Source organism: Anguilla anguilla, chromosome 5 (assembly GCF_013347855.1).
Source record: "Anguilla anguilla isolate fAngAng1 chromosome 5, fAngAng1.pri, whole genome shotgun sequence".
NCBI classification, from domain to species: domain Eukaryota; kingdom Metazoa; phylum Chordata; class Actinopteri; order Anguilliformes; family Anguillidae; genus Anguilla; species Anguilla anguilla.
In genome coordinates, this window is record NC_049205.1 from 65,480,129 (window position 1) to 65,505,832 (window position 25,704).

General features: G+C 48.9%; 2 protein-coding genes across 2 annotated transcripts; both read right to left on the reverse strand.

Annotated features, from left to right (window-relative positions):
- Positions 1 to 715: 715 nt before the first annotated feature.
- On the reverse strand, positions 716 to 8,241 carry LOC118228208. Its single transcript, XM_035419548.1, has 7 exons — positions 7,869 to 8,241; positions 6,985 to 7,019; positions 6,509 to 6,777; positions 4,775 to 4,839; positions 4,101 to 4,258; positions 1,814 to 3,672; positions 716 to 1,756 (listed from the first exon to the last, which is right to left on the reverse strand). The coding sequence occupies exons 2-7, from the start codon at positions 7,010 to 7,012 to the stop codon at positions 716 to 718; spliced, it is 3,420 nt and encodes a 1,139-aa protein (XP_035275439.1). The 5' UTR covers positions 7,013 to 7,019; positions 7,869 to 8,241.
- A 1,915-nt stretch (positions 8,242 to 10,156) lies between these two features.
- cabp2a (calcium binding protein 2a) lies at positions 10,157 to 24,354 on the reverse strand. Its single transcript, XM_035417372.1, has 7 exons — positions 23,937 to 24,354; positions 21,688 to 21,903; positions 14,969 to 14,999; positions 14,579 to 14,713; positions 13,363 to 13,472; positions 11,901 to 12,048; positions 10,157 to 11,266 (listed from the first exon to the last, which is right to left on the reverse strand). Exons 1-7 carry the CDS (start codon positions 23,967 to 23,969, stop codon positions 11,241 to 11,243), a joined length of 699 nt encoding a protein of 232 aa, XP_035273263.1. The 5' UTR covers positions 23,970 to 24,354; the 3' UTR covers positions 10,157 to 11,240.
- Between the last annotated feature and the right edge of the window lie 1,350 nt (positions 24,355 to 25,704).

The window sequence follows — 25,704 nt, forward strand, 5'->3', positions numbered from 1 at the left end:
GAGACTTTATACCTTAAAAGGTTGTTTTACAACAGACATTTATTTTATAAGTGCCTAAGTCTATTTTATAGTGCCTAAGTCTATACAGAAGACTCGGAATTTGGAGGGCTTGGAAGAATATTTCAGAGGAAAACAGTGAAAACAGCTTTGAATCCACAGCAGAGGGCATGTTCAGTGAAGGACTTTATCCCATTTTATATCGGTGACCATTTACATGCATTCTCAAAATATTTTTATTATAATTCAGTATGCTTATAAACATGAATAATAAACTGGGCATGAGAAATTGTGGGATCTGTTTGACATGTTGATACGGGTGGGGTATCTGACTAAAACTTTAATGGACCTCAATCAATGGATCAGTAAACTAGTTAGCTAATGTGTTTACTTTCTACAATCTTCCAGACCTGCTGCTGCCAGAGGTGGCAAGGGGAGAGCAAGGAGAGGCAGGGGGAGAGGGTGACAGATAGGGGGAAGGGGAGCTGATTCCAGCATACTTCTGCCATTAGCATACAGTATACAATATATAATATTTTACACATATAAAGACCCATAATACCATTTGTTTACCAAGTGTCCTTTTGGAGTCTCCAAATCACAGGTTAATAATAAAATATCTTCCTGCCTGCATTTTCTGGTTAGCGGTAACGCTCAGGCGGTTGTGTTCTGGTTAGCGGTAACGCTCAGGTGGTTGTGTTCTGGTTAGCGGTAACGCTCAGGCGGTTGTGTTCTGGTTAGCGGTAACGCTCAGGCGGTTGTGGTGCAGGAACAGCAACTGGTCCAGGAACTCGGGGGGGATATTGGCTCTCTTGTGGAACATGGCCCCTCCCTCCTCCATGCCCTGTGCCAGTCGGCGGGGGGCATGGCCTGCGATGGCGGGGGCAGCCAGGTAAACGCGGGCGGCCCGGGCCAGGAGGGGCAGCTGCCCCACCCTCTCTCGCCACCACTGCAGAGGCTCCTCCCCCAGTTCCGCCGCAGGCTCCGCCCAGAAGATGGCCAGCTCCCGCTCGAGCTGCTGAGCCCGGGACCGCTGGGGGGTCTGGGGCCGGGCGGAGCACAGCCCCCCCAGCAGGAACTCCATGTCCGAGAGCCCCTGCTCTCTGGGGGCCGGCCCGGAGGACTGCGCCTCCATCTTACGCTCCCTCACACCATCGTCTTCATCTTCCTCCTCATCGTTGTCCAGGATGATGGTGGCTGCAGGCTCTTTCTGCTCCGGGCCGGAGCGCCCCCTGCTGGCTGCCCCGGGTTCTGCCCTTCCCTGCGCCCGTTTCCTGCTCCTGGTGAGAGCGCCGGCCCTGGTGCGTTTGGACCCGCGCTTGTGGCCCCCGTCCCGCTCCGCCGGCTGGGCCTCCTGGGCCAGCTCCAGGGCCTCCTCCTTCAGCCAGCGCAGGGTCTCCGCCCGCTCCCCCGCCTCCAGGAACTCCAGGCCGCGGAAGCGGGGGTCCAGCGCGCAGGCCAGGCTGAGGGCGGGGCTGAGCCGCGGGTCGCTGTAGCGCTCCGCCAGGCCGTCCCGTACCGCCCGCTTGGCCTCCCGCCTGAAGGGGGAGTCAGCGGGACAGGGCGCAAAGTGGCGGGACAGCAGACTGGTCAGGACCGGTTTGACCAGCGACAGGCGGGGGAACTGCTCCCGAGCCAGGGTGCTGCAGGCCACGTCCAGCGGCTTCAGCACGCCACACAGTTCCCGTAGCAACGACCAATCACAGGGCTCCGGGAGGCCAGCAGCAGGCTGCTGGGGGGCGGGGTCAGCGTCGGCATGCTGCTGGGGGGCGGGGTCAGCGTCGGCAGGCTGCTGGGGGGCGGGGTCAGCGTCGGCATGCTGCTGGGGGGCGGGGTCAGCGTTGGCAGGCTGCTGGGGGGCGGGGTCAGCGTCGGCAGGCTGCTGGGGGGCGGGGTCACTGCTGCTGGCAGACATTTTCTGCTGGACGCGGGCGAGAGCCTGCTGGGAGTCAGACAGAGTCTGCACCCCCGAGTACAGCGAGCTCCAGCTCAGGCCATCCCGCCCCCACCACCTGAGCACGGCCTTCAGGGCGGGGTCCGCCAGCAGCTCCACCACGCCTGGGGGCGGGGCCGGGGAGGGGGCGGGGCCGGGATCCGAGAGGGCGGGGTCAGGCGTGGTGGCGAAAGGGAGGAGCCGGGAGAGAAGGGCCTGACAGCGGCTGAGGGCGCGCTGCACGTCGGGGAGCTGCAGAACGCGCTGCATGCAGTCCCTCAGGACGCCCAGCACGCAGGAGACCGGCGGCCAGCAGGGGACAGGGCGGAGTGGGGCGGACGGGCCTGAGGAGGAAGCAGGGCGGGGGGGGCTGGGGGGGCGGGGGGCGTGTTCGGGAGCCAGACTGGAGCTCTGCTCTGGGGGGGCAGGTGCGCCTCTTCGTGCAGCGGTGGGAAAGTTTGGGTACAGAGAGCTGGCGTTCCCCTCCTCGCCCCCCAGCAGAATGAAGCTGGGCGTGGCAACACCCCACTCCCGGGCCATCTCTCGAACCCGGGCTTCTACGCTTGCCTCCCCCAGTCGCCGTGACGACAGGGTCAGGCTGTGCTGCCTGAAGTCCTCGTCCACGAAGTGGGCGGAGAGCGTGACGTAACTGGCCCCGCCCCTCCAGCCGTGCCACCACACCTCGCCGCTCAACGCCACGGGCGACCGGGCCCCGCCCTCCTTGGGCCCGGGGGCGGGGCCCGCCAGGGGTGAAAGGTCAGCGCTGCAGTCGGAGTCCCGACTCGCTTCATCCGGGGAGAGCGTGATGACTGGGGACTTCTCCGCGGGCCCCGCCCCCCTCACGGCCTCCCGCAGTAGCCCCGCCCACTTTGCCCTGCCCTGCCGGTAAGCTCCGCCCAGCAGCTCCTGTGCCAGGGCCTGGGCGGAGGGCAGCTTGTAGGAGGGCAGCAGGGTGCTGAGGAGCAGGCGGAACCCCTTCCCCTCCACCGTTTCGGGGGGCAGCAGGTCCTGCACCAGGAAGTCTGCGATGGCGGCGGCGGCCTGCGCCGCTGAGACCGGGGGGGGCGTGGCTGCCGGCAGCGCAGCGGGGGGGGCGGGGGACACCCTGTTAGTCACGCTGCTGCTCACGCTGGCGCTGCCCTCCCCGCCCCGGTGCAGTCTGGGAGCGGGCAGGCCGGCGGGTGGGGCGGGGGGCGGGGCCAGCTTCGGGATGACGCCTGCTGCGGGGGAGGGGCCGGGGAGGATCCCGGCCACGCCCGAGTCCATCAGCTGGTTGAACTCGCGGCGGTGCTTGTAGATGAGGTGCTGCCGCAGGTTGGTGGTGTTCCCGCTGTACGCCAGACGCCCGCCGCACAGCTTGCAGATGATCTTGGTCTTGTCCAGGAACTGGCCGAAGCAGTTGGCCTCGAACCCGAAGAAGGTCCAGTAGCGGCTCTGGGCCCGGCTCAGGCTCACCAGGCTCTCCGACCCCTTCACGAAGTTGAACTTGAGGGCGGGGCGGGCGGGGGCCAGGGAGGAGTCTGGGCGTGGCACGGGGGGCGGCGGGTTGGTGGAGGACACGGTGGGGGTCCCGTGGCCGGAGGGTGAGCGGTCCTCGGTCTTCACCTCGCTGTACACCGCGCCGATGGCCAGGGGCGGGCTGGCCGGCTGCTCGCCCCCGTCGCCCACGGAGACCATCTGCACGTCCTGAAAGGTCTTCATCAGCGCCTCCTTCTCCCCAAACGCAAACCGCACGTGGTCACCTGACCCGGGGAGAAACACAGTCACTCCACGCACAAACCGTTACTCATGAAATAATGTTACTAAACAAATAATAGTGTGTCATCAATGAATAGTTTCTAAGTGTTGTAACTGTTTTATAAAAAGCGTACGGCACTCGAGGCCGTGCTGTACGGTGAATACTCCTCCTCGTGCCTAACACTGTGTGGTGCCTAACACCACCGCTGCAGTGACTGTGTGGTGCCTAACACCACCGCTGCAGTGACAGTATGGTGCCTAACACCACCGCTGCAGTGACTGTGTGGTGCCTAACACCACCGCTGCAGTGACTGTATGGTGCCTAACACCACCGCTGCAGTGACTGTGTGGTGCCTAACACCACCGCTGCTGCAGTGACTGCTCATGATCCAGCTCTGCCTGGCCTGCCGTACTGCTCAAACCACTCATTTACCCAGCTGAAGGCCCAGCATGGTACCGTACTCCCGGCCGATCCACACCCGCAGCTCCACCCCCGCCGGCGTCTCCTTGGAGACGCGGTAGTAGATCCGCCCGTGGTACTGGAACACGGTCAGGTTCTGCTCCGTCTCGCTGGACGCACACGCCACGTACCTGCAAAACACGCGTGTGCGGTCAGCGTCACGCACCTGCAACCAACACGCGTGTGCGGTCAGCGTCACGCACCTGCAACCAACACGCGTGTGCGGTCAGCGCCACGTACCTGCAAAACACGCGTGTGCGGTCAGTGTCACGCACCTGCAACCAACACGCGTGTGCGGTCAGTGTCACGCACCTGCAACCAACACGCGTGTGCGGTCAGCTCCACGCACCTGCAACCAACACGCGTGTGCGGTCAGCGCCACATACCTGCAACCAACACGCGTGTGCGGTCAGCGTCACGCCACGTAAACTCGTTCCCTGAACTCGCCCAGCTCTAGGCTGAAGTCAAAATGCAGTGAATTCCCAGGAGACACACAGAAACACAGAAGATCACAAAGACACTTTTGACTCTGTGAGGCTCGCTAGGTGATCTATGGAACGGTGTCGCAGTTAAAGCGCTACATGTTACCCTGTAAAACGGGCCCAATCACAAGTAACATACAACGACAAACGCTCAGTTATTCTCACCTCATCCAGTTGGCTTTTGATTCGTCGGACCCGTCAACGTAGAAGAAGAAACCCTTATCTTTAATCTGGAGAATGGAGGACATTTAACTCATCTTTAGGACGGAACATATTATATTCACATACACCATGATACTCTCTCACACACACCATGATACTCTCTCACACATACCACTATACTCTCTCACACATACCACTATACTCTCACACACACCATTATACTCTCACACACACCATCATACTCTCACACACACACCACCATATTCTCTCACACACACCATGATACTCTCTCACACACCATTATACTCTCTCACACACACCACTATACTCTCTCACACACCATCATACTCTCACACACACACCACCATACTCTCTCACACACACCACTATACTCTCTCACACACCATCATACTCTCACACACACACCACTATACTCTCTCACACCATCATACTCTCTCACACACACCACCATACTCTCTCTCACACACCATCATACTCTCTCACACACACCACTATACTCTCTCACACACCATCATACTCTCTCTCACACACCATTATACTCTCTCACACACACCACCATACTCTCTCACACACCATTATACTCTCTCACACACAGTCATACTCACACACTGTTATGACCTTGGTCATTTTGCTTTTACATCTGTCTCTGTTGCCTGTGTCTCTTTCGTTCGATTCGTCATCTGATTGGCCGTTTCTGCCTCCGATCATTCGGTTTGAAAAAGCCGCCATTTTACATTCACCAGTTGAGACTAGTGCTTCGGATTCGTCCTCTGTGCTTGTGGATTGTCATTACTTTGTTGACTTTGCTTGTTTGACCTTATTATGTTTGACTTTCAATTCTCGTCCAGCCCTTCTGGTTTGTTTGCTGATTGGATTTTGTGTTTGACTATGGACCCATTCTACTCGATTCCGATTCTCATTGAGCTCTTCTGGTTTGTTTGCTGACTGGTTTTCGTGTTTGACCACCGTCTCGTTCTATTCGACCTCAACTCTGTTTGTCCCCTCGCATTTTGCCTTGTTATTTTTTTTTTTAAGGTGACTCTGGGTGGAAATTTAAATCTCCATTGGGGGTACGCTGTTCTTGGTGTGCAGATTAAGTATCCTAAAGCTCTGCGTTCATACCCGCCCAGTAGCCCAAAAGCCTTCGAAGGCCAGCCAGGTTAGGCAAGACAGGGACCAGAGCGGGACACACACCATTATAAACTCTCACACACCATTATAATCTTTTACACACCATTATAAACTCTCACCACCATTATAATCTCTTACACACCATCATACTCTCTCACCACCATTATAATGGTATTGTATGTATTTTATGTTCGGACCCCAGGAACATTAGCTGCACACTGTGTATTGCTAATGGGGATCCTAAATAAATAAATAATCTCTCACATCCACCACCATACTCTCTCACACACCATTATAATCTCTAACTATTATAATCTCTCACACACCATCATACTGTCTCACACACCATTATAATCTCTCACACACCATTGTACTCTCACACACCACCATCATACTCGCTCTCACATCATCATAATCTCTTACACACCATTATAATCTCTTACACACCATTATAATCTCTTACACACCATTATACTCTCTCTCACACTATTATAAACTCTCACCACCATTATAATCTCTCACACACCATTATAATCTCTCACACACCATTATAATTTCTCACACTCTCTCAGGTGTGAAACTTACCGCCCAAGAGTACTTGGTGCAGGCTTGGCGGCTCAGAAGCCCCTCTCCTTCATAGGGTCCAAAAATCGAGCCCTGGGACAGGTGGGACTGTGAGAACACACCCACCGCCCCCATGGGGTCCTGGGACCTCTCCACCAGCACCAGGCACTGCGGCAGGGACAGCACCGCCCTGTCCCCCACCCCCTCCAAAACCGCACTGTCTTTGATAAAGTGGGGGGGGCCATGGGCAGGACAGGAGTCACTGAAATACAGCTGACACCTTTCACAGACTGAGAGAGGGAGGGATAGAAAGGAACAGAGAGAGAGAGGGATGGAGGGGAGGGCAGGAGGGAGCAGAGGAGAAGGAGTGAAAGGGTGAGTAGAGAGGAGGGAGGGGGGAAAAAATCAATGAATGAGTGAGGCAGGGAGAGGGTTAGAGCGCTGGACTTGCTCCCCCAGCCCCCCCTCCCAACCACATAGGACTGTGGGATACTCACACAAGCGTTTGTCGTCCACAGCTAACATCGCTCCCCTGAGGCATAGAACATACACAGCAATCAGAGATCACAATCACGACCAGCGAGCCAATCAGAGACCACCATCAACACCAGTGAGCCAATCAGAGATCACCAACTCCACCAGTGAGCCAATCGGACATCACAACCAGAAGCAGTGAGCCAATCAGAGATCACCATGACCACCAGTGAGAGTGTCTTCACGCCATCGTCAGCATACATTTTGTTCTTCCAAAACATGATCTGAGCTACTAGGTTACCTGGGTACAATATCAACAGTGGACAGTACTTTCTGGTGGTATTAAGATATGCACTTTAAGTAAACTATGAGATTTATGACACATTGTCTTAGTTATTACTCTACTGGTTAACACAGTAATTTATATTTTGTGAAGCAAAACCCAATTTTAACAAGATCTAAACCAAACGGACAGTAGCCTATTTTATGTTCTTTCAAATTGCCATTTAACTCGCTCTATAACTGATATTTTAAGTACTGTATAATGATAGTCACCTTTAAGTAGCAACTTATCAACTAATAATTAACAATAATTGTTAAATTATTATTATCGTTAAAACTGAGGTAGGGAAACGACGTCGATTAATTGTCTTTGTTGCACAGGGGAAAACAGGGGGGAAGAAATGGCGATTGTGAGAACAGCGCGATGTCCAGCGGCACCCTCCCCCTCCTCACACTAGCGTGCAGCTGACCAGAGTGCATTCTACAAAGCGGAACACAAACCTACCGCTAAAAGTCCAATTTGTGTTTTCATTACTATGCAACAACAGGAAGTAGGCTACGTGCGTAGCCTCTGCATTTGTGTCCGTATTAAATGTCGGATATCGAATGCGAAAGACTGACTTACTGAGGCTGTTTAAATGTGAAGTTTCCCCAGAAGCGCCAAGCGATAGCTGCCGATTTGTGATAGGGGTTTATTCCGCGTCGTTCTAGACTAGTACTGCACGTCCCGCCTTCAGCTTAAACACATATCGCTGTAAACTGCTAAATTTATTGTTATTAGTAGTAATAGTGTGTCGGTTTAGCTTGCTTTCAGCTCCCGAGGCGCATGGTAATCGCCGCGCTGTGCAAAGCATTGCATTACTTTGCCATCGGAGCCCCGACCTACCCGATTGGACATATCGATTGGAACTCGAAAGTTGACGGACGTTTCTGTTGACTAATAGCTTGGGGAGGACACTAGCTCAGCGAACCAGAAGCGCCCGACCCTTCCTTTGTGCAGTACTCCACTACAGGGTGGTAGTATGATGTGATTGACAAGGCAGTCTACCAATAAAGGGAGTATCTTATTTTGCCAGATCCAATTGTTCCAGTTGTTGCCATTATAACATCAAGCATGGTATTTAATATTGGTGCAAAATGTGTTCTTATTGTTGCCGCCACGACGGATTTTATCCTACTTTTACCCAAGAGAGTGGACAGCCCTAAAGAACATACATTACACTCCTTTAAAACAAGAACTCCATCAACGCCATCCTGTCATGGTATGGGAATAGGAGGCTGTGGGGAGGAGTGCTGGCTTCTGCTTCACAAAATTAGAATAATAATTAAGAATAAATTCACACCGGTATTTACAATCGAACCAATAACTATCATATAAATGTTTATTTATAATAATAATAATAATAATAATAACAACAACAATAATAATAATAATGTTTTTCTTTACAATCTCTGTCCATGTCTATATGCATAAAACGATGACAGCAGTCGTTGTACTAATCATAGTTAGGCACCGGTTCCCAAACTTTGGTGACAGGGAACAAAGTTGACAATTTCAGTAATTTTCTCCAGTTCTGCATTGTGGAGCAGCTGCTTTCAGAGGGAGACTTTGCCAAGAATGCCAGGTACCACAAGGACCCCTGTGAGGCTGCTGGGGGTAAATACATAGAGCAGGGGCTAGGAGGGAGTTATTGACTGAACTGTTTCTGGAGAGGTCTGGGGTAAATCCTGCTGACCAGACATCGGAGCGGGCATCCCAACGATGGAGTTTAAGACAAAAGACCAGACCCAGCAGAGTTTAATGACCAAAGACCAGACACAGCACTGTCTGACTGAGGCATTCAGGGTGTTCCATGAGTTTCTGTTGGCTGTAAAATGAGAGGTGCTCAATGAAACACCCTATTAAATGCTAAAACGAAACATCTCATATTCTCAACTGCTTAATCATCGATTAGATCCAGGGCTGGGAATGGGGGCGGGGGGACGGAGTCCGGGTAGTAAATATGAAGGGTGTACACCGTTCCGTTTCAAATGACCAAACTATACTGGTACCTCTCACCTGGCACGCTGCTGTATGTGTGACCGTGCTCTGAGATTATTAGAGTACGTTAGCTCGCAACTAGGTTTGAAGAAATAATAATTTTTAGATGATTTGGACAACTGTTTAGCCCCGAATTTCTCCTGTTATGTACGCGCGCTGCAAGCTGCAGAGCATAGATCATTTGCATGCTAGTTTTCCATGCTCTGTGGCTGATCTACTTGCACTCGATAGCTGGCTAACACCGCTAGCTAGCGAGCTAACGTTAGTTAACAAGTTAGACACTTTATTTGATCCCAGCTAGCCAACTAGTAACGTTAACATTATTTTATCGATTATTTTACAGTCATTGAGATCAGAAATCCAGAGCTGAGGTCAGACGTGAGGTGGTGACAGGAAGTGGCTTGCTACCTCACAAATACGAAGCGTACATCAGTATTTTATCTTCTAAATAAATAAATAACTATCTAGTGCATATGGCTGATCTCAGAAGCTGGTTTGACTTCTACAGCACATCGTGTCTTTTGGGTTATTTGAGGTTTACAAAGCCAGTCCAGTTGGAAGTACAGTAGGAAAGGGAATACTGTTCTGTTTCTGCCATATTGATATGTCGGTCACTTTATAGGGTTTTAATTTTACCATGAAGGGTCACTCACCACATCAGACACATATCAGTGAAGTGATAATTCTATGACAGAGACTGTTGTATGTGGAACCACACTGACCTTCTGTTTCCTCTGGAAGATAATGTTTTTGTTTTAAAACCATAACTCCCCGATGGATTTACACAACAACGGGGAAATGTCAAGACCCATGTGACAGAGAATGCTTTATGAATATTATTCTATTTGCTCCTCACTGGGGAAGCATTTTGCTTTTCTGTCACGAAAGAAGCATCACATGTTCAACATCTTTGTAATGACACAGTAAATGAGCACTTTATACAAATTAATTGTACAATATTTACTGATGACATACATTTTTAAAAATGTAATTGTATTTTTGCATAAGTGAACAGTGGTATAAATGACACTAAATTCTCATCAAGAAAATGAATGAAATTAAAATAGGCTGTACATCCTTCCTTAAAATGCACCTCTTAGTGAAAAATCTGTGAGATAACCCTGCATCTGCAGAAATCCATTCCTCAGAAGTCATTACTGTGTCCAGGACAATGTTTCTGCACAAATTACAAACTGTAGCTGTTGCATCAGCTGAAGTAATGTCCAAAAAATGTGAAGATTAATCTTCGATTTCTGAGTGTCATGATTTCCAGCTCCCCTATTAAAATTAAATTTCCTCAAAGTAGTAACACTCAAACTCTGCAATAATCTTTTACAGTTCTGAAGCTCATTTGAATGTAACTGCCACGCCTTGCACAGTAACCAATAAGCTGACAGAGAAACGCTAAAGAGCTCAAATGAGAACTTTTACAGGTGACATGGTCATGCTAACATTTGAAACCACAGAATTTCACAGACTAATATGTACTGTGTATGTTCAGGTCTGGATACATGTTTATGTTATTTATGGCTCAGATTTAAGTGTATTTATTATTCTCTAGGGCCACTGTGGCTCCAAAAAGGGAAACTATTTTAGTACAGAGTCCGAAAGTCCAAACTAGTTTGGTACAAAGTCCACTTCCCTATCATGGAATATGGACATTAAGACCTTATATCATGTCTGGTCTAGAATGCTTTTACCTTGTAGAATTAAAAATACATTCTCTTGCATATTACAATGCAGTATTAAACACAGCACATATATTTACACAACTGTCCAAATGAACAAGGTCATGGTATGTATATACTCCAGGAAGTTCTCAAAAACAAAACATAAAACATTCATAACATTTATACACAAAAATGTTGTCCATGTACAGAAAATGCATTTTTTCACAAACGAGGGCATCTTCCATTCCCCTTTCTTCCATTGGCCCCTCAGACGCTGCACACTGTGTCAGCGGGACATCATTCGGACAAACTCTGTAGAAAGGGAGAGAGGGTGAGAGAGGGAAAAAGGGGAGAGAGAGAGAGAGGGGGAGAGAGAGCCCAGTGAATGAGGGATGTAGATAAATGAATGAATGAGTGTGCTTTAATGGAAACAGACAGGGAAGCTTTTCTGATTTAGACCCAGCAGGTGAGAAACAGCTTCATAGTATCTCAAGTACAGGTGTGGATGACATCACAATTTCCTGAGTACAGGTGTGGATGACATCACAGTTTCTCGAGTACAAGCATGGATGACATCACAATTTCCAGAGTACAGGTGTGGATGACATCACAGTGTCCTGAGTACAGGTGGGGATGACATAATACTGTCTTGAGTTAAAATCTCTCACGCACCCTCTCCCTCTCACTCACCCCTCTCTCACTCATCCCTGTGTCTCTCTCTTGCTCCTTGTGTCTTTCTCTCTATCTCTTTTTTCCCCCTTGCTGCCGATCTTCCCCCTCTTGCTCTTTCTCAATCCTTCTCCTTCTCTCTCATCTCCCGCCTTTACTTTAATTTTTTCCTTCTCTTTTTTCTGTCTCTCTGTCTCTCCCCCCCTCTCTCTGTCTCTCTCTCTCTCACCCTCTTTCTGTCTCTCTCCCTCTCTCTCCCTCCCTCCCCCTCTCTCACCCTCAAAGTCCACCAGTCCGTCTCCGTTCAGGTCCACGTCTCTGAGGATCTCATCGATCTCTCGGGGGTTCAGCTGCTCCCCCATCAGCTTCCTCATGGCCTCCCTCAGCTCCGGGAAGCTGATCTTTCCGTCGCCGTTGGAGTCAAACTGAGGGGGGAGAGAGAGAGAGGGGGGCGCTTAACGAGCACAGTAAAGTCATTTAACATTAAATAAACAGTTTCATACAGCTCTGGCAGTGTGGGGCAGGAGGGTAGTTTCATACAGCCCTGGCAGTGTGGGGCAGGAGGGTAGTTTCATACAGCTCTGGCAGTGTGGGGCAGGAGGGTAGTTTCATACAGCTCTGGCAGTGTGGGGCAGGAGGGTAGTTTCATACAGCTCTGGCAGTGTGGGGCAGGAGGGTAGTTTCATACAGCTCTGGCAGTGTGGGGCAGGAGGGTAGTTTCATACAGCTCTGGCAGTGTGGGGCAGGAGGGTAGTTTCATACAGCTCTGGCAGTGTGGGGCAGGAGGGTAGTTTCATACAGCTCTGGCAGTGTGGGGCAGGAGGGTAGTTTCATACAGCTCTGGCAGTGTGGGGCAGGAGGGTAGTTTCATACAGCTCTGGCAGTGTGGGGCAGGAGGGTAGTTTCATACAGCCCTGGCAGTGTGGGGCAGGAGGGTAGTTTCATACAGCCCTGGCAGTGTGGGGCAGGAGGGTAGTTTCATACAGCCCTGGCAGTGTGGGGCAGGAGGGTAGTTTCATACAGCCCTGGCAGTGTGGGGCAGGAGGGTAGTTTCATACAGCTCTGGCAGTGTGGGGCAGGAGGGTAGTTTCATACAGCCCTGGCAGTGTGGGGCAGGAGGGTAGTTTCATACAGCCCTGGCAGTGTGGGGCAGGAGGGTAGTTTCATACAGCCCTGGCAGTGTGGGGCAGGAGGGTAGTTTCATACAGCCCTGGCAGTGTGGGGCAGGAGGGTAGTTTCATACAGCTCTGGCAGTGTGGGGCAGGAGGGTAGTTTCATACAGCCCTGGCAGTGTGGGGCAGGAGGGTAGTTTCATACAGCCCTGGCAGTGTGGGGCAGGAGGGTAGTTTCATACAGCCCTGGCAGTGTGGGGCAGGAGGGTAGTTTCATACAGCTCTGGCAGTGTGGGGCAGGAGGGTAGTTTCATACAGCCCTGGCAGTGTGGGGCAGGAGGGTAGTTTCATACAGCTCTGGCAGTGTGGGGCAGGAGGGTAGTTTCATACAGCCCTGGCAGTGTGGGGCAGGAGGGTAGTTTCATACAGCTCTGGCAGTGTGGGGCAGGAGGGTAGTTTCATACAGCCCTGGCAGTGTGGGGCAGGAGGGTAGTTTCATACAGCCCTGGCAGTGTGGGGCAGGAGGGTAGTTTCATACAGCCCTGGCAGTGTGGGGCAGGAGGGTAGTTTCATACAGCCCTGGCAGTGTGAGGCAGGAGGGTAGTTTCATACAGAAGGTTAACTGACCTCCCTGAAGGCGTCTCTCAGCTCCTTAACTCCGATCATGTCTGCTGTCTCTGCCAGCATTTTAGGACCCATCAGCTCCACAAAGTCCTCAAAGTCCACTCTGCCGCCACCTGCAGGAGCAGACGTGCTATTATACTCTGCCATTTACAGACAGCAGGACCCCTCCAAAACCTCCTTGGGTTAATATTTGTGCAGTGATGCAGTGTTATATTCTGTGTTTGTGCTGTGGTTTATTCTGTGTTTGTGGAGTGTGTTGCAATGGTATGTGTTGTGTTTGTGCAGTGGTGCACTGATATATGCTGTGTTTGTGCAGTGGTATATTCTGTGTTTGTGCAGCGTGTTGCAGTGGTATATGATGTGTTTGTGTAGTGTTATGCAGTGATATGTGCTCTGTTTGTGCAGTGGTATATGCTGTGGTATATTCTGTGTTTGTGCAGTGGTATATGCTGTGTTTGTGCGGTGGTATGCAGTGGTATATGCTGTGTTTGTGCAGTGGTATGTAGTGGTGTATACTGTGTTTGTGCAGTGGTATGTAGTGGTATATACTGTGTTTGTGTAGTGGTATGTAGTGGTATATGCTGTGTTTGTGCAGTGGTATGTAGTGGTATATAGCCTACTGTTTGTGCAGTGGTATGTAGTGGTATATACTGTGTTTGTGCAGTGGTATGTAGTGGTATATACTGTGTTTGTGCAGTGGTATGTAGTGGTATATACTGTGTTTGTGCAGTGGTATGTAGTGGTATATACTGTGTTTGTGCAGTGGTATGTAGTGGTATATGCTGTGTTTGTGCAGTGGTATGTAGTGGTATATACTGTGTTTGTGCAGTGGTATATGCTGTTTTTGTGTTGTGGTATGTAGTGGTATATACTGTGTTTGTGCAGTGGTATGTAATGGTATATACTGTGTTTGAGTAGTGGTATGTAGTGGTATATGCTGTGTTTGTGCAGTGATATATTCTGTGTTTGTGCAGTGGTATGTAGTGGTATATGATGTGTTTGTGCAGTGGTATGTAGTGGTATATGCTGTGTTTGTGCAGTGGTATGCAGTGATATATTCTGTGTTTGTGCAGTGGTATGTAGTGGTATATGATGTGTTTGTGCAGTGGTATGTAGTGGTATATGCTGTGTTTGTGCAGTGGTATGCAGTGATATATGCTGTGTTTGTGCAGTGGTATGCAGTGGTATATGCTGTGTTTGTAGTATACTCTGCACTCACAGATCTTCTGGCTCAGCTCGATCAGCTCCATCTCTGTGGGCATGTAGCCCATGGTCCTCATGCACTCCCCCAGGTCCTTACAGCTGATGAAGCCGTCCTTATCCTTATCAAACTCTCTGAAGGCCTCATTCAGCTCTGCACACACAGAGGCAGCTTTTTACAACACCTGTGAATACAGCTCATAGAAACACAATAGAGCACATTCCAGACTGAACAGGGAGGAAAGCTGAAAATAACATGGTTAAAATTACTATGGTCTAGCAAGACTGAGAGAGACAGGAATAAGAATGACTGGTCAAAGGAAAGGGAACTGTCAAAGGGGGTAGCAAAGTTTGAGGAGGGAATTTGGGGGCTGGGTTGTGAGATATCACAGGGTTCACATTTTGCTACCTTCAATCTCCTCTGGCCGCAAGTTTCTGTCCTGCGGTGCAAAACAGAGGGAAAGGGAGAGACAGGAAGTGTGTTAAAGACTGAGACAACAGAACAGATCAGGCTGCACTGAACAGATCAGGCTGCGCAGAACAGATCAGGCTGCGCAGAACCGATCAGGCTGCACTGAACAGATCAGGCTGCGCAGAACAGATCAGGCTGCGCAGAACAGATCAGGCTGCACAGAACAGATCAGGCTGCGCAGAACAGATCAGGCTGCGCAGAACAGATCAGGCTGCACTGAACAGATCAGGCTGCGCAGAACAGATCAGGCTGCGCAGAACCGATCAGGCTGCACTGAACAGATCAGGCTGCGCAGAACAGATCAGGCTGCGCAGAACAGATCAGGCTGCACTGAACAGATCAGGCTGCTCAGAACAGATCAGGCTGCGCAGAACAGATCAGGCTGCACTGAACAGATCAGGCTGCGCAGAACAGATCAGGCTGCACTGAGAGTTTTTGGGGTTTTAGAAGGTGAGCACGAGATACTCGAAGCAGTGAAGGTGATTTAATGACATTTGTTGCAGTGCCAATTAATGGCCAGCAGATGGCAGGCTAATACAATCATTTTCACCGATGGGCTCAGCAGTGACAAAAAGATAAGTCGATCCCCTTGCTTTACAATGTGGAAAAACATCCTGTTGAAAAGCATTTGTAAACTACAGTATAATCTTAAACACATCTCTAATGAGGCTGAGGATTACAGAAGGCCTGTATGATAAGATCTTTCCAAGCTGTTCTTTTCCAGACGCTATGATAACTGCATAATGTTGAAGTGCTACATGCACACACACACACACACACACACGCACATACATACACACACTCACACACACACACACACACACACACATGCACATACATACACACACCCACGCACATGTACACACACACAAACACACACACACATTCACGCATGCACACACACACACACACACACACACACACACACACTCTCATGCATGTATTTGAAGAGAACAGTCTGTACAGCAGTATTCCAGGGCATTTGTGGTTTACTGTGTCAGCTTGAGAGAATAACAATGATATTAAAGCTAGAGCAGCAGTGACAGAGAGAGAGAGTAGAGAGCGAGCTCTTCTCTCTCCACCCCACAAAGCTTTCTCTCTCTCTCTCTCTCTCCCTCCCATGTTGACATCAGCTCATACCACTCTTTTCCTCAGTAATCTGTCTCCTTGATCAGTGTTCTCTGCACGGGTCAGGTCTGCACGGGTCAGGTCAAGCTGAGTGCCTAATGTGTGTTTAAGCTTCTCTCTGCAGCCTTCTAACAGCAAAATGCAGCCTTTACACCGTACATCAGCAGCACCTGTTACCCCCCAGCCTGCCCCAGTTCGCCCCATCCCACCCCACCCCACCCCGCTATGTTTATTCAAAAATTATTCAGAAAGTTTTATGAGTATATCTAGAAGTTGTGTCTTTATGGCTCTTTGGTCAATGTAAATGTTTCTGTAATCCAACAGGCATCCATGGCTGGCCTATCTGATCACCCAATGCTTTCTTTACTGCAGTAGTATTTTGTTCAGCAGGCACTTGGTTATCTGAACAGCCATAGGTTTACTTTTAAGTCATTCAAGTAGCTACATTAAACAAGAATGTAAACTTTCAAATGAGCCCTCATTGGTGTCAATGGGTCCAGCCATTCACGAATGTTCTAACTGTGTATCTGCTGGGGGGGAGGAGGGGGGGGGTGGGGGGCTGTGTGCTGACAAGCAGAGACTGCGCACTAACGGAAGCAAGCCAGTTGTCTCAAAACAACTTAAAACATAAATATGGCGGATCGGAGAAAAAAAATTTAAGCTGTGACAGAAATAATTGAAGAGTTTGAAAAACAGTATCTCAATTAGAGGCGTTTACTTTCATATTTATAAAGTGGAGATTCACTCAAAGAGGGGGTACAAGACAAAGCTATAGCTCACTGGAGGGCATGGAAGTTCACTGAAAAAGCGAGTTTAGTGTTCTCCCTATTATTTCTTAATATTCCACATCTACATTCTGTACCCCACTTGGCCAACAGCTTTTCAGCAAGACCTATTACGTTCGGCTTCACTGGATGCTTGTGCTTTGTATGTCAATATCGCCGTTTTTTATTTATTTAGATGTTTTCTATTTTTACATCGAAAATCTTCCATTTCCCACTTGCAGCTGCCACAGATACAGGCCGTCTTTATTACAGAATGTCCAATTAGAAATGAGAAGAGTGTGTGTGCGTGTGTGTGTGTGTGTGTGTGTGTGAGAGTGTGAGAAAGAGTGTGTGTCTGTGAGTGTGTGTGAGTGTGTGTCTGTGAGTGTGTGTGAGTGTGTGTCTGTGAGTGTGTTTGTGTGTGAGTGTGTGTGTGAGTGTGTGTGTGTGTGTGTGAGTGTGTGGGTGTCTCTGTGAGTGTGTTTGTGTGTGAGTGTGTTTGTGTGTGTGTGAGTGTGTGTGTGTGTGTGTGTGTGTGTGTGAGTGTGTGTGTGTGTGTGTGTGAGTGTGTGGGTGGGTGTGTGTGTGAGTGAGTGAGTGTGTGTGTATGTGTGTGTGTGTGTGTGTGTGTGTGTGTTTGTGAGCATGTGAGTGCGTGTGTGTGCTTTTAAGTATACGTGTGTGTCTGTGTGCGTGTGTCCATGTATGTGTGTGCGTGTGCGCATGTAAGCGTGTGTGTGCGTGTGTGCGTGTGTATATGTAACTCTCAGTCCATGTTCTCTGTAAGGGAATATATATCTAAATGGATCATTGCATCCTTAAAGTGGATAATCTCACAGGATAATCTCCTCCCGATGAATACCCCCATCTCATCCCTCAACGCCATCCCTTCCTGGGGGGGGGGGGGGGGGGGGGGGGGGGGGGGGGTGAGAGAGAGGGTTTAATATATGCTCCGTTTAAATTATAAATGTAATGTACACTATAACTTTGATATACAGGCTATTATATCAATTTAATTTATGCTTAAAGTTTAAAAGTTTAATATATATAAGTTTCACATACAGTATATGTTTACTCAACATTCTAAGATTAATATAAGCTCATAGTTTAATATACACTCAGAGTATATTAAACACTGTACGTGTGATATACACTACAGGCTACAGTTCAATATACACTGCAAGTGTAATATACTACAAGTGTAATATACTCTCAAAGTTTAATACATATTGTGTAAAATCCTGTAAATATAATATACACTCAGTGCTTAATACACACTGTAACTGTACATGGTAAGTGTAATATAGACTCTATGTTGTATCTGCAGTGATGTTGTAACATGGCTGATGTTATATTTCAGCTGTCAAGCTGTGTTTAACTGTGCTTAACTAGTACTTAAACTGTAAATGCTAATTACCGTGCATTTAGTATATTACTCCAAATCATGAGTTTTTCCCACGGCACGCAGGACTGCCTGCTGCCGTGGGCTATGTGTGGCAAATTATGGTCACTCACTCACTCGCTCACTCACTCATGGACGACCTGAGAGGGAAGTTTGGTAGGACGCATGCGCAGGTGGTGCTTCGTTTAGTAGGACGCATGTGCAGGTGCATCTCCAAAAATCATCACTTCAAATGGCATGAGATTTTTAAGCACAGCTTTATCCCTTAACCTTACTTTAGCTAACCCTAACATGTTAGCGTTTCGCCTACTTTAGTTAACCTAGTTAGTGCGTACCACCGATACAGATGTATGGACACACGGAGGACAACAAGTAACGTTACAGAGGTGAGGACATGCCATAGCTAGCTAGCTAGCTAGCTATATAGTTAGTCAAGTTTTACTCATGACACTTTGTACAGGTGCACTGTGGGTCTGGACGGTTTCTTTTAAGAGAGGAAGTGTTTGTTTGACTCATGGTGAGGAAAAATAGCACAGGCTTGGCGTTCAGTGGTGTGTATGTCTATAGCACAGGCTTGGTGTTCAGTGGTGTGAATGTCTATAGCACAGGCTTGGTGTTCAGTGGTGTGTATGTTTATAGCACAGGGTTGGCGTTCAGTGGTGTGTATGTTTATAGCACAGGGTTGGTGTTCAGTGGTGTGTATGTTTATAGCACAGGCTTGGTTTTTAGTGGTGTGTATGTTTATAGCACAGGCTTGATGTTCAGTGGTGTGTATGTTTACAGTGCAAGTACGAGTTCATCCCTGGAAGTGGGAATAATTATCACATTAAATCCTCAACTCTTCACTTTGTTCAGCAACCCACAGTAACGTTTGAGCTGCAATCATGCATTTGGATGTGGGAGCGTTTGATTAGGTCTGGACATGAGGCTGTTCAATCTGCGGGTGGATTTTGTCCTGATTGGCTGATAAGGTCTGATTGCGTAGCTGGCAGTGGCCAACTCAGATTCCTTTACAGAAATCACTCCCCCGATTCAAAATGGCGTGCGATGTTTCAGAACCGGATTCGTACCCAGGCCCAAACCGGCTGTGATTGGTACGAGAGGTTATTTGGGCAATAAGCAGCATGGGGAGGTACAGTCAGTGCAGCTAGGGAGCTTCAAACAGAAAATGGGGACATCTGGCCCTTAAGCCATGTCTTACCCACAGCCCATCTCTGCTTCTGTTCCTTCATTAACAACCAAGCAGCTCTTTAGCTGAATTATCACTAACTATGAGTGCAGCTACTTATTTCATTTTCTGTTCTCATTATTTCTCTTTACAAACTCAACAACTGTGCAGCATTTTTATATCCATAGATTTCAGCTTGTGGATAAATGCGACCTACTCCTGATTCAATATCTGAAATATCCGTGAACCTGATCTGTGCTGATCTTGCGAATGAAAGATGCTCTTGAAAAAGGACTGATTTTCTTGGATTTGTTTGCTAGCATTGATTGTGCGCTGCACTCACTGCTGCTTCTCTAAATGCTAACTTCTTTAAGTGATGTGTATTCTTTGACATTAAATAGATTTAATGAATTTTACTGTCAAGTCTTCGGCATTTTCTGCTGTAACGAGAAGGAGCAGAACGAGGCAGTTAAGCCAGTGCAGGGATTACTGGGCAGCCGATTATTCAGATAACTGATGCACTTGTTAATCAAGGAAAAGTAAATGAAATCTGGTCGGGGGGTCAGGATGGGTTTAGGGGTAAGATCCTGGCATTTAATTCATGAGCCACCACTGAACACATCAAACTCCAGTAAGAGCAGCCAGTGTGGCATTAACACAGTACCTCAACATGGCACTGAACATTCCTGCACTGAAGAGCTACAGACTACAGGTAGAGCAGCCAGTGGGGCATTAACACAGTGACTCAACACGGCAATGAAGGCGACATAGCTCAGGAGGTAAGACCGATTGCCTGGCAGTCGGAGGGTTGCCAGTTCAAACCCCATCCTGGGCGTGTGTCGAAGTGTCCTTGAGCAAGACACCTAACCCCTAACTGCTCTGGTGAATGAGAGGCATCAATTGTAAAGCGCTTTGGATAAAAGCGCTATATAAATGCAGTCCATTTACCATTTACAATTTACCATGAAGAGATGCAGGCTACAGGTGGCCCACAGTCACACAGCTGCTCTGAGTGCTGATCCCGCCCACGGCTCTTTCTGACCGTGACATTGTGTCCTGCGTGTGAGGTTTGCATGGCCTGGGCCTAGCGTGACCCGATGCGTCCTGCGTGTGAGGTTTGCATGGCCTGGGCCTAGCGTGACCCGATGCGTCCTGCGTGTGAGGTTTGCATGGCCTGGGCCTAGCGTGATCCGATGTGTCCTGCGTGTGAGGTTTGCATGGCCTGGGCCTAGCGTGATCCGATGTGTCCTGCGTGTGAGGTTTGCATGGCCTGGGCCTAGCGTGACCCGATGCGTCCTGGGTGTGAGGTTTGCATGGCCCGGGCCTAGCGTGATCCGATGTGTCCTGCGTGTGAGGTTTGCATGGCCTGGGCCTAGCGTGACCCGATGCGTCCTGCGTGTGAGGTTTGCATGGCCTGGGCCTAGCGTGACCCGATGCGTCCTGCGTGTGAGGTTTGCATGGCCTGGGCCTAGCGTGACCCGATGCGTCCTGCATGTGAGGTTTGCATGGCCTGGGCCTAGCGTGACCCGATGCGTCCTGCGTGTGAGGTTTGCATGGCCTGGGCCTAGCGTGATCCGATGCGTCCTGCGTGTGAGGTTTGCATGGCCTGGGCCTAGCGTGACCCGATGCCTCCTGCGTGTGAGGTTTGCATGGCCTGGGCCTAGCGTGACCTGGCAGAGATCGCGCTGGCGTGTTCAGGGTTTAGCGCCACTGCGCTGATGTCACGCTCGCTGGGGAAGCTCACGTCACCAGCTGCCGGCCCCTCTGTGAGCAGGACGTTCGGCTGAGGGGCAGCGCACGCAGGGAGCGGTGGTTTAACAGAGTCCTGCCTGGCTGTCCATCACCAGCCTGCTACTGAGATACAGCCAGTGCTGTAGCTCACCATTCTGAGGCTTACACAAAGAAATTACAGCAAAAACTCATCATTCCACCAGGGGTCGCTCTCTCAGACTCACTGTGATTGCATAGCAGAAGTACACATCAGCTACAAACTGTAGTGGGTGTGTGTTACCTGTGTGGGTTCTTACCTGTTCAGGTAGTACAGTACAGCACAGGAGTGGGGTTGGGTTACCTGTGTGGGTTCTTACCTGTTCAGGTAGTACAGTACAGCACAGGAGTGGGGTTGGGTTACCTGTGTGGGTTCTTACATGTTCACATAGCGCAGTACAGCACAGGAGTGGGGTTGGGTTCTTACCTGACCAAAGACAGAGTCCACAATGGGCCTTAGCTTCCTCCTCTCCATCTCGTGCAGAAGGCCCCCCTCCCCGTCCGGGTCGCCCCCGAGGGGCGCAGGCAGGCTCAGGGCCTTGTTTCGGGGGGGTCTGGCACGGCCCCCCACCCCCTCCACACTGGCTGAGCTGGAGGAAGTGCTCCACCGCCTCAGCTTCTCCATCTTTTTCTTTATGGAAGCCTGAGGATGAGGAAATGCACCACGTCACTTTCTACAGGTACCCCCGCTATAGTTACTGTTCGAGCGGCACTGTAGTATAATGGGTAAGGAGCCGGTCTTGTAGCCTAAAGGTCGCAGGTTCGATACCTGGGTGAGACACTGCTGTTGTACCTTTGAGCAAGGTACTTAACCTGCATTGCTTCAGTATATATCCTGCCATATGAATGGATAAATGTAAAAAGTGTAAGTCGCTCTGGATTAGAGCGTCTGCTAAATACCTGTAATGTACTATTCATTTTACAGAGAGGTGACGCGTAAAGTTGGGTTCTTTCATAGTAATAATGTGTTATTATTCAACGCATGAATAAATATTTTAATGAATCACCTAAATATTCAGATGAACAAATCATTGACCAGCTCTGTAATAACACACACAAGTTACAGACCAGCTCTGTAATAACACACACGAGTTACAGACCAGCTCTGTAATTACACACACGACTTACAGACCAGCTCTGTAATAACACACCCGAGTCACTGACCAGCTCTGTTATAACACACATGAATTACAAACCAGTTCTGTTATAACATACACAAGTTACAGACCAGGTCTGTAATAACACACACGAGTCACTGACCAGCTCTGTTATAACACAACATCACTGACCAGCTCTGTAATTACACACACGAGTCACTGACCAGCTCTGTTATAACACACACAAGTTACAGACCAGGTCTGTAATAACACACACAAGTCACTGACCAGCTCTGTAATAACACACACAAGCTACAGACCAGGTTTGTAATAACACACGAGTCACTGACCAGCTCTGTTATAACACACACAAGTCACTGACCAACTCTGTAATAACACACACAAGCTACAGACCAGGTCCGTAATAACACACACAAGATACAGACCAGCTCTGTTATAACACAACGTCACAGACCAGCTCTGTAATAACACACACGAGTCACTGACCAGCTCTGTTATAACACACACAAGTTACAGACCAGGTCTGTAATAACACACACGAGTCACTGACCAGCTCTGTTATAACACACACAAGTTACAGACCAGGTCTGTAATAACACACACAAGTCACTGACCAGCTCTGTTATAACACACACAAGTTACAGACCTGGTCTGTAATAACACACACAAGTCAATGACCAGCTCTGTCATAACAAATAACCTTTGACATAAGACTAAAATACAAAAAATCTTGAGTTCCTTAAATCTACACACAAAGGTAGGGGGTGGTGTGGTTTGTGCTAAAACACAAAACATGTTTAAATGTTCTACAGAATCTATGACTGCAGACCCACACCCCTGTGTTAGTGAGACAGACCCCTAAAACCACAGTGACACCCCAATTCAGCACTTAGCATACAGTCTTTAACGCTTAACCTTAAGGCCATTCTAACAGAGTGTGTATAATTCCAAAAAACACAAAATATAATCTAGCAGAGTAGATTTAACCCTGATTAGAATTCATAACAAATTTCTTCTTCCAAATGCCATTGGCTAGTTCTTGGGTATCTGCAAGAGTGTTTAAAATGTGTAATATTTACTGACATTTCAAGAGGCAGCCAAGTTGTCTTTAAAAATAATTCCAACAATGAGGTGGCTCACTGATGCATACATATTACCATACATATAAGCGCCAACACAACAGTATTGACTCCCTCACAAGTCTACATACACACCAATCCACTCATTTTCTAATTCACTGACCAAAAACTGCCCACCAGAAATTACTGACAGACCACGCACTGACACTGACTGACTGGCACACATAAGATCAGTGACTGACGAGCTGAAGTTTGTCTGAATTCTGACTGAGACAGAGCTACTGCACTGCCTCCTATAGGTCAGTGCAGGCATTGCTCCAAGCTACAGCATGAGACGGGTGGTCACTGCAACTCACCAGAAAGGACATGTTCAAACACACACACACACATACACACACACACACACACACACACACACAGACACACACACACACACACACACACACACACACACACACACACACACAGTGAGTCCTTACCCTTTTTCCTGTCTTCTCCTGTGGCCCTTCCATCCTGTTCTCACTGGAGAATCCCTCTCCAATGACGACAAACACACTCTGGACTGGTCTTCCCTCTCTCGCCCTCTCTGTCTCTCTCCCACCTTCCCTCCCTCCCTCTCTGTGGAGTCCTGTTGGAGAGAGAAAAGTGATTGGTTGTTTGTTTGCGGTGGATATAAATCACCACTCCATGGACTTACTGCAGGTTCATTCAGTGTGTTTCATCGTTTTTAAACACTGCTGTGACTGTCTGCTCATCCGTATACTCCTCTCTTCCTCTCCTCCCTTCTTCTCCCCTCCATCCTCACCCAGTGTGGACATTTTCCTCTGTTAATCCCCTCTTTCTCCCTCTCTCTCCTCAGTCTGTCCTCAATCCCCTCACTCTTTCATGTTCCTGTCTGTTGTTCCCTTGTGCTGCAGAAAGCAGGGCTTTAATCCAGCCTCCTAACCCACTGAAAACTGTTTGTGTTTTTTATGGTCAGGCCTTTGCGGCTCCACTTGGATAAAAATGTTCATATGAAAGCTGCTTTAGCACAAAGCCTCTTCACTCTACAGCATCAGCCCTGTCTCTAACACTGCTGCACTCAGATACACCATCACTACAGTCCTGTCTCTAACACTGCTGCACTCAGATACACCATCACTACAGCCCTGTCTCTAACACTGTTACACTCAGATACACCATCACTACAGCCCTGTCTCTAACACTGCTACACTCAGATACACCATCACTACAGTCCTGTCTCTAACACTGCTGCACTCAGATACACCATCACTACAGCCCTGTCTCTAACACTGCTACACTCAGATACACCATCACTACAGCCCTGTCTCTAACACTGCTACACTCAGATACACCATCACTACAGTCCTGTCTCTAACACAGCCCTGTCTCTAACACTGCTACACTCAGATACACCATCACTACAGCCCTGTCTCTAACACAGCCCTGTCTCTAACACTGCTACACTCAGATACACCATCACTACAGCCCTGTCTCTAACACTGCTACACTCAGATACACCATCACTACAGCCCTGTCTCTAACACTGCTACACTCAGATACACCATCACTACAGCCCTGTCTCTAACACAGCCCTATCTCTAACACTGTTACACTCAGATACACCATCACTACAGCCCTGTCTCTAATACAGCCCTGTCTCTAACACTGCTACACTCAGATACACCATCACTACAGCCCTGTCTCTAACACTGTTACACTCTGATACACCATCACTACAGCCCTGTCTCTAACACTGCTACACTCAGATACACCATCACTACAGCCCTGTCTCTAACACTGTTACACTCAGATACACCATCACTACAGTCCTGTCTCTAACACTGCTACACTCAGATACACCATCACTACAGTCCTGTCTCTAACACTGTTACACTCAGATACACCATCACTACAGCCCTGTCTCTAACACTGTTACACTTAGATACACTATCACTTCAGCTGTGCCATGTAATGTGTACAAAGCCCTCTTACTTGATTGCTTGTGACTGACATGCACTTCCTGTTTGTGGTAGAGAGAGGGAGAGAGAGAGTGGAAGGAGTTTGTCAGTGTTTGGAAAAATACTGGGGACTGGACTACAAGAAAGATATAGAGGCTCTGGAAAAGGTTCAAAGAAGGGCAACCAAATAGATTCCTGGTGTGAAAGATAAAACATATGGAGAAATACTTAAAAAGCTTAATCTCTTCAAGTTTAGTAAAAGGAGACTTAATGGTGATTTAATTGA

Bases quoted from the DNA above. Each gene is read 5' to 3' on its own strand.
- cabp2a (XM_035417372.1), bottom strand. From the start codon at position 23,969: ATGGAAGGGCCACAGGAGAAGACAGGAAAAAGG. The intron at 15,000-21,687 runs GTAAGAACCCAA...TTTGCACCGCAG, and splicing joins TGGACTCTGTCTTTGGTCAG to GACAGAAACTTGCGGCCAGA. The intron at 13,473-14,578 runs GTGAGTGCAGAG...CTGCTCCTGCAG, and splicing joins CGAGCTGAGCCAGAAGATCT to GTGGCGGCAGAGTGGACTTT.
- LOC118228208 (XM_035419548.1), bottom strand. From the start codon at position 7,012: ATGTTAGCTGTGGACGACAAACGCTTGT. The intron at 4,259-4,774 runs GTGAGAATAACT...CGTGTTTTGCAG, and splicing joins TCAAAAGCCAACTGGATGAG to GTACGTGGCGTGTGCGTCCA. The intron at 1,757-1,813 runs GCCGACGCTGAC...GCCCCCCAGCAG, and splicing joins ACCCCGCCCCCCAGCAGCAT to CATGCCGACGCTGACCCCGC.